Raw genomic sequence first — 9,323 nt, 5'->3', positions numbered from 1 at the left:
ATCTCTGATAGAGTTCCATCAGAAATTCAACAATCACCATCTCTCCATCCAACTTTCTCTAGAATACTTCAGCACCAACATCTCCTTTTTAGACACGATGATCAGTATCCAGAATGATAAATTACAGACCACGTTATGTAAGAAACCCACAGACCAACATCCCACACCTGGATGGCATCCAAGCCTGCCTTACATATGTACAAAAGCAAGATTACAATTTAAGAGTACAGACCTAAAGAAATTACTGAACTTATGCTTTGTCCTCATACACAGCAACTTCACTTTCAATAACCAACACTTCCTCCAGCCCATGGGCATCAAAATGGCCACATAATATGACAACCTTGTTATAAGCCACCTGGAAGAAGAATTCCTCAAGAACTTTGTGGCAGAACACCACCTCTGTCTCTCCCCCAAAACTCTGCTATGTGACAATTTGGTTAACATGGTCCCTGCAGAGGACAGACATCCCATCTCTCTAGGTAACCTGAGTTGGATACATTCCTGAGGGAAGGAGGAAACCTGCTCTCTCTGCCTACATGACTATCATTGCATACATGGGTGAAGGGCTTAGAGCAATACGCTCCCTATTGTTCTAAGCAATGCCAACCTGACTGGGAGGGGGCTAGAGACCCTGCCAGTCTACCCGGCAACCAGTGATGCATTTCAAATTAGTTGGCTGGCAGCCAACAGGTATTGGCCTTAATTGGACCAGGTAAATGAGGTCATAAGGTCTATATAAGTTAAAGACTGCCCATGAGGAGGAGCAGTAGCCATGATAAAAACTCAAAGAGAGAAGAGATGGACCATCTGAAACTTCCTCTGTCTCTTGAACTCATGATCAATGTCCTTGGCTCTGTCCTTGGACCTATATTCAACATCTTCATTAATGATGTGGACATTGGAGTCAGAAGCGGACTGGCCAAGTTCTCTGATGACACCAAACTCTGTGGTAAAGCATCCACACCTGAGAACAGGAGGGTGATCCAGGATGACCTTGACAGGCTCAGGAAATGGGTGGATGAGAACTTGATGGTGTTTAACACTGAAAAATGCAAGGTTCTCTACCTTGGGAAGAAAAATCCACAGCATGCTTATAGGCTCGGCAGTGCTACGCTGGCTAGCACTATGGATGAAAGGGGCTTGAGGGTCATGATTGACCACAAGATGATCATGAACCATCAGTGTGATGCTGCTGCTAGTAAAGCAAGCAAAATGCTGGCTTGCATCCACAGATGCTTCTCAAGCAAATCCCAGTATGTCATTCTCCCCTTGTGGCCATGGTGAGGCTGCAGCTGGAGTACTGCACCCAGTTTTGGGCTCCACAATTCAAAAAGGATGTAGAGAATCTTAGAAGAGACCAGAGAAGAGCCATATGCATGATGAGAGGTCAGGAAAACAGATCTTATGATGACAGGCTGAGAGCCATAGGACTCTTAAGCCTGGAAAAGTGCAGGCTCAGGGGTGATCTGATGGCTGCCTATAAGTTTATAAAGGGTGCTCACTAGGATCTGGGGGAATGATTGTTCACCAGAGTGCCCCAAGGGATGACAAGGTTGAATGGTCCTTCAAGACCATTTCAGGCTGGACATAAGGAAGAACTTCTTTACTGCCTCAGCCCCCAAGGTCTGGAACAGCCTGCCTTCGGAGGTGGTTCAAGCACCTACTTTGAATGCCGTCAAGAGAAATTTGGATGCTTATCTTGCTGGGATCCTATGACCCCAGCTGACTTCCTGCCCCAGGGGCAGGGGGCTGGACTCGATGAACCTCCGAGGTCCCTTCCAGCCCTAGTGTCTATGAAATCTATGAAATGAAGTGCCTGCTTCCAGAGGGAATCTCCACCTACTTCTGGATGATACTCATGAATAAGCTACCTGAGATCTAATTAAATATATAGCATGCAGTAGCTCAGATGCGTAATCAAAGGCTACCCAGCCACGCCAGTTTGCTCTATGGGATTTATTTGATATCACTCTACCCTGTACCCTATTCCAAACCTACTCCTTGTAACCAATAAAGTTCTCCTTTGTACCAAGCATGGGAGACTTATTGGGAGTGGGTCTAGATTATGCCTTGGGGTCCCCTTGATTTGGCTGACTAAGGGAGACCACTATTTGTGCTTTAGACTTAGGGAAGCACCCCAGGTTCTTGAAATAGGTCGAGTACCCTCAAGGGCTACTAGGCCTATGTTTCCCAGAGGGCACAGAGCCAGGATCAGTCCAGACCCTGGGTGGTGACGGCGTTACCCCCACGCTAGCAGGCGTGCTCCAGGAAGGGGGTTGGCCAAATGTGAGATGCCCCCAGGGAGGCACTCAGAGCCAGGATGGCTGGGCGCAGTGAGGTGGGTAGCTCTGTGCAGGAGCACACCCTATTGGCCTGCCACAAACTGCACCATCAAACCCATACTATACTTTATATATACTAATAACATCATCATTTGGATTGAAAATCTGTAATATCTAGTTGATGTTCCATAAGTAATTCAGTAATCATCACCCCTCCATCAAACTCTCTCTTGAATACTGCAACACCACCATTACATTTTAGACACTATGATCACTATCCAGAATGGTAAAACACAAACTACCGTATACAAAAAACACCACAGACAAACATACATATCTTCACAGAACCAGCAGTCACCCTAAACACACCAAGGAAGCTGTAACGCACAGTCACACTCTTCAATACCACCGAATTTTCACTGAGAAAAACACTTGTGTTCGTCACCTCACAAATCTCAAAAGGGCTTTCACTCAACAATAAAGTCCTACAAAGAGATAGATCACACTTTTGAAAGAGCTACCTAGATACCATGTGAAGAATTGCTGCAGTACAAAAAGAAAATCCCCATAAATTGCACACCATTAGTTACAACGTACCATCCTATCCTGGAACCTGTACAGAAAATCCTCAAACAATTGCAACTCATACTAGAAGAAGACCCAATTCTTAAAGAGATTTTCCCAGAACCACACATCCTACCCGTTAAACAAGCTTTAATGCTTTCAGCATTGCTTTTCTGAATTTAGTCTCCCATTTTGCTGACACACCTGATATTCTTTGTGGTTAGATTTACCAACTTCCATTGACTGCATTAATCACTGAAAATATACTGACACAGAAATCTGACATAATGTACAATATAAAATTAGCAAAAGCTGACCTATACATAACGGGGCTGGTCTCCATCCATCTTCAGTACATACTGCATCTGATCTTTCATTGAACTTAAATCCTGTATCACAGTTAAATTGTATTCGTTCTTTCTCCTTGTAAAGTCTCCTTGGAACCATTACCTCTCCATTCAGAATAACTGGTGGGGTGCATGTTACTTCTAAATATAAGAGAAACAAAATACATAAGTACTGAGCTGGAATAAAAGCAATACTAAAAAAAATACAAAATTTAAATTTTCACCTGAATGTTCTAACTGTGTTATGTTAATGAGGAACTTATTAAATCTGTTTTAGTCAGTAATATTACTCATACCTCTAGCAGGAAATACAGCTCAAACCCACACAAGGATTCAGAAACCTAAATTCAGGGTTAGGCATAATTCAGGTGCTAAACCCCAAACTGCAACCTTCATAATCCAGGCCCAAACTTTGACCCCTGAATTGTCACCAGTGAAAGTAGCCTAGAAACCTAGAGTTCTCCAGTTCATACTCAGAGTTACCATCATCCTGCCAGAAGTGAGTGGGTCAGCACTTTTATATCATTTCTAAGCCTCTGTGGTATCTACACAGTAGATGTCCCTCCAGCTGGGTACCTGCATAGCCTAATTTGGTAGGCAGTGCTCCTGGCAGCATTTGCTTCCACACAAAACAAAGTATGTACGGCCATCTTCATCCAAAAAGGTGGCTCGTACCATTATACATTTTGAATGCATTTTATATAGGAAGTTAGTGCATTCACCCAAGAAAAAAGAAAAATAAGTCAAATTACCTTATTCTGAGGGTGTTTCAAACCTTCACTTCCCACTTTCCTAGGAGACTTCTCTAAGCACTAAAGAATGCTACGGTTTTGTGCTTTACTAAGCTTGGTTAGAAGTACTCTCTAGGCTTCCTGTTCAAGCTGCACAAACTTGGAGGAAAAATCATAGGATTCATGGGGCCAGACAGAGGGACTCATGCTTCTTGTGCTCACTAGTCCAATTATTAGGGCACTCATAAGGAGAAGGGAGTTGAGTTCTAGTCCTTACTCCCAGGACTTCTTACACATTTTTGAAGAAATAGTCATTGGATAAAATGCGTGCATTAGTTCTTAGAACAGGGATTCCTCTGCTAGGATTCCTCTCTCACTGGGGAATGCACTGATCTCTAGGCTATGGAGTTGGAGCACAACAGGGGCTCAGTCTTAATTTCCTTATTAAAACCACATAAGCAAAATGTTTTATTGATTCATTTATTTTCAGAAACTGGAAGACTGTTATGAGTTTCCTTTCAAATAAAAAGGAATTCATATTCCATTGTCAGGTGTGGTGTTACAGCAAGGATATGCTTAGAAGGAAGATACAAAAAATGTGCTGTGTCATAGTATTTCAGGTCAAATGAAAATTTACCATGTTTTAATACTTAAGAACAGAATACAATCTCCTTTCTTTGGAAGAACGCTGGGGCATACGTTAAGAAAAAACAAAAACAGACAAACCCTAAATGTTTGTTATGTGCTTTACTGAACAAACAACCTCAAAGGATACACAGCCTAAATATATTTCAATATAACCAATGGTAAAATTCAATATAACCAGTGGTGTACAAATGAAGGTGGGCATATAGGATGCAGGGTCAGCAGTGGCTTCTGGTTGCTGCCACGATCACAATTGTCCAGCAGACAGGAGCAGCCACTTTTTTTCACCCTTTGAAGTCAGCGCTTGGGTTAGTTGCCCCATTTACTCCACTCTACTTTTACCGCTGAACACAATAGAAACTAATTATGCAACATGTTATATGTGAGTGGGCATGTTTACACGTGCACCCCACTGTGCAGTTGGTACTGCACAGTCATTTAGTACTTGCTCTAGTAAGTACTAAATGACTGCACAGTACATGCCAGTACTGTGCTGTCCCAGTGGTGCATGGGTTGTTTCCAACCCTATTGCTACTGCACAGTAGTGGTGGTGTCACAGTTGGTGCCCACTGATGCTACTTTGCCATAGTGACAAACTATGTCGCCAAAGCTTGTTGCTATGGCAATGTAGCATCTTGTGTAGACATGCCTGGTGAGTGGAAGTTACCATACCACTGTGTAAATGCATATGAAGAAATATGGTTCAGCTCATGTTTGGACTGTGGAAGGTCCATTTCTTATTGGGTACAAGCAAAAAATGATAAACAGTCTTGATTATAAATACTTTCATTTTCCATTTTTGTACTTGTGTGAAGTTCTATGGAGTGTTCATGTACAGGCTACAGTGAAGGCCTGAGATTAATCCATTACCACAAAATTGTTTTATTGCCCTGCATTATACTATTTTCTTTACATGCAGGATGAATTGAAGAATTGGAACATCAATACACTAATTAATGCATAATAAATGATTATTCTGGGAGTATGTATTTAACTAGTACTGTCACTCACGTGTAGCAACAAATTCATGAGAATTTTACCACCATAAGGAGATGATGTTCATGTGATCAATTTACTGTGCTCAAGACAGGCATCCTCAAGGACACTATGCTGTTCTGGGAAAACTGGTCTGCAGGAAATGTTTACTGTGCAGCTGACTAGTTAACTGCACAGGAAACATCTCAGTCCCCTATTAGGACACAAAAACTGAATAAATTCCATGGTAGGGAGCAAGTAAATACAAGTCCTACCCTGCTGAAGAGTTCTTGTGCACAGTAGCACACATGTAGATGCCAAGCCAGCTGGCTGGGGCATGAGGGTGCTTCAGTGCAGGGGCTACCTGCTGACTAGCCCCACAGAGAAGCACCCTTGTGCTCCAGCCAGCCTATCCACAGCACATTGAGATCAGTCAGAGCAGCCCCAGGCTGTGAAGCTGACCCCCGGCCAACTGGGGCTGCTGCAACCTGGCTCAATGAGCTGTGGTCCAGGCGCACATACAAATTGTGTACTTGGAAGCTTCGCAGGAGCAATAAACTGAGGAGCAATAAACTCTACAGTTTATTGCTCAACAGTTTATTGCTGTGTATTAATGGCACATGTAGACATGCTCAGTATCTCCTAAGATTGATGGAGTACTGTTGCCATGGTTAGGCTTTTTAGGAAACTGTTTTTCTTGGGAAAACTGGTAAGGTAACTCATCAGGGATAATTACTGGAAGCCCAGTTTAAGCACTGTATGGCCATGACTGCTGCTTCTAATTTCGGGTGCAGCCTGTCTGGAAAAGCACAGTATGCTTTAGGATACTATGTTGGAGCACAGTAAATCTGCCAAAGACACACAATCTCACAATGTTTACTGTGCAGATATGGCCAGGAAGTTGCAACAGTACTTTCAAAATCACATATGCTAAAGACAGACATTAGCAAAGTAAAAAACATTTATTTTCTCACCTGTACATTGCGGTACCTCCTGACTCCAATCACCAGTAGCTGAGCAATATATTTCTCTGTCTCCCTTAAGTTTATAGTCTGCATTACATTCAAACCGTATGGCTTGTCCAAAGGAAAATTCTTGGTCCATCTCGTATGTACCAGACATGACAATTCTTCCATTTTCTGGAGCTGTTACTGGCAGACACTTTACCACTGTAAAAATAAAGCTATATTTGAAACCGAGTCTGGATTGTAAAACAAAATGGTCAGCAGAAAATAACAACATTAATTATAGACAAAAATGTAGAATTACTTTAAATGGACATCAAATTGACAGCAAGTTTAAATTTGTCATGTACTCAGATAGCACTGTTATCTGAGCAACATGTTACCTTACACTAGCAACCAGGCACAAGAGAATATTGTATGCAGAGGGTGCATCAAAATGAGATGTTTACTGCAGTTGCCTAATTAGCTCCACAGTAAATGTTTCAGCATCTATACACGCAGTGCTATTAAGATGGAGTAAACAAATTCACTCTGCCATAGGTTAGTACTTGTTAACACTCATACTATCCTATGGCAGAGCTTTTTACTTCTCATCAATGCATGTGTAGACACTACTGGGGCTGGCTGGTACACAAGGGTTCACATGCATATCCTAGCCAGCCCATCCACAGCATGTTGAGGTGGGGTTGAGCATCTCCAGGTTGGCAGGCTGATCCCCTGGGTTCCCTGCCCACTGGGGCTGCTCCAACCCAGCTCAACGTGCTGGAGTCCCAGGTGCATGTGTAAATGTGGTTCCTGGGAACGATAAACTCCAGAGCAATATGTGTTGGATTTTTTTGCTGCCATTAATTTCACATGTAGATGTATACAGAGTATCTTGACTTTGCTGCAATCTGCTACCTGCAGGTTGTCAACCAAGGACCCACCTAGAACTTCCATGACTACTGATGTGGGCAATTAATACACTGATCTTTCATAGTCATAGGTTCTGCTCTTGATGTAGCCAAGGCTAAACTCAACTCATCTGGAAAATGTTAGACAACTGCAGTGGCCTAGACTATGCCAACCATTTCAAATTGGCTTATTCAAAATAATATATAAATCTATATAACTAAATTTCCTACAGCAAACATGATTGGTTTTATATCTTTCATTTCCCATATTTCATTTCCCGTGTGTGTATACACACACACACATACATACATATACATATATACATTTACAACCCCCCCCCAACAAACATGTATCTGGGTCCATGAAGGCAGTTCCCAGGGATAACTGTTCTTCTGGTGTGGTTCAGTACCCACCAAGGTGTTGGGGCCTAAAGCCCACTTTATGGAAATGGGAGACTCCTCCCTAGCTTGCTTCTGTGGCCATATGGCTGAGGGCAGACTAACCTTGGGGGCATCTGGACCCCAAGCCTCTGGGCTTGGGCCTGCATGTAGGATGCCTGCCAAAAGACTTCAGAAATATCTGAATCCCCTGGTGGGGGTAGAGGATGTTTGCTGGTTGTAGAGCCACTTATGGTTCTGCATTAACTCACGGATTTGCACTCGATTTGGCTTGGAACACAAAATTTCTTTGAAAAAAATTTGCTTAGCATAGGTCATGTGTTTTACAGGCATTTTTAGTATGGGTTGCAGTCAATTAACTTCATAGCTGGTTTCCATTATTGAACATATGCTGCTTCTAGTAGTAGATTAATGATAGATGACATGTTTAATGAATATTGCTTGTATGCTTATACAAGACAAAGGGCTTTCCCCCCCATACTGATTGGATGAAAAAAATCGTGTTTTATATTCAAATAAAAACTGTAATTAATTGGGAGCAAACTCCACCATTAGATACTTACATAGGTCAGCATGCATATTTCTAAGTATATGGCTTTACTTAAGTCTTACTCTGATCTGACAGTTTTCTCCAGTTTATCTATTCTATGCTCTTTACCTGATCTTGAATCCAGTTATAAGCTCTTTACTTGATAAATAAAACATCATGTATAACAAGGACATTTTAATACACGCTAGATATTAACACTTAAGATTTAGGCGTTGCCATACTCTGGAGGCTAAAACTATCCTCAGCCTTAAATTAGTCACTGGGGTGCAGCTTCAGAATGCTTAAAGTATCTCATGAGAGCTGTAGAGGTGCAAATGAGAGCTTCTTTCTAAAGCAGTGCCAAAAGCCATCCATGGTTCACCAGATGTGAATGGATACCTGGTCAGGCTGGCTGAAGAAGAAAAAGTGACCGGATGTGATGCTAGCTATGCTTTTCCTCTGTGGTGTTACTCCAGAAACAGTGCATCTTAACGACATTAAGCCAGTAAGCCAGACTCAGGTGGATCTTTGACTATAGGATGCATAGGGACAGGTAAGGTGCTAAGAATGAAATTCACTAATGCCAAATGGCTGAACAGGAAACTGCCCATACCAGTCAGTAAGAATTGATGAGAACAGGGTTGGAATTCAAGCTTTACCCATCAGAGGAAGTCAGGTACTTCTCTTCATTTCTTGGGGTCCTCTTATAGGCTACCTTAAAAACATTTTAAAGCTGTCGAATGTTATGCTGTCATAAAGTTGGAGACGATCCTCCAAGCCCAAAGGGAGGTAATCCCAACACGGATCAAAGGGAGCAGGAGGGCTCAAAAGCCCCCATGGATCACTAAAAGCATCCGAGAATGTCTCCTAGCTAAAAGGGAGGCGTACACCCAATGGAAGGGAGGGGCCATCACCAGGGAGGACTATACTGCGGTTGCTTGGAGATGCAGGGGGGCAGTCAGGAAGGCCAAGGCAGAGATGGAACTGGAA

General features: G+C 42.5%; 1 protein-coding gene across 1 annotated transcript in view; it reads right to left on the bottom strand.

The window, feature by feature from the left end:
• CFH (complement factor H) overlaps positions 1-9,323 on the bottom strand; it is a 104,693-nt gene that overhangs the window by 56,331 nt on the left and 39,039 nt on the right. The window contains exons 5-6 of the mRNA XM_019528361.1: positions 6,522-6,716; positions 3,167-3,337 (exon numbers count right to left, since the gene is read on the bottom strand). Coding sequence (XP_019383906.1) covers positions 3,167-3,337; positions 6,522-6,716 — 366 coding nt within the window. The remainder of the gene's footprint in view (positions 1-3,166; positions 3,338-6,521; positions 6,717-9,323) is intronic.

The sequence above is a fragment of the Gavialis gangeticus genome, unplaced genomic scaffold (assembly GCF_001723915.1).
Source record: "Gavialis gangeticus isolate Ggan-Ray unplaced genomic scaffold, GavGan_comp1, whole genome shotgun sequence".
In the NCBI taxonomy this organism is placed as follows: Eukaryota; Metazoa; Chordata; order Crocodylia; family Gavialidae; genus Gavialis; species Gavialis gangeticus.
The sequence above is the reverse complement of the archived record's forward strand: the minus strand, read 5'-3'. Positions and strand labels throughout refer to the sequence as shown.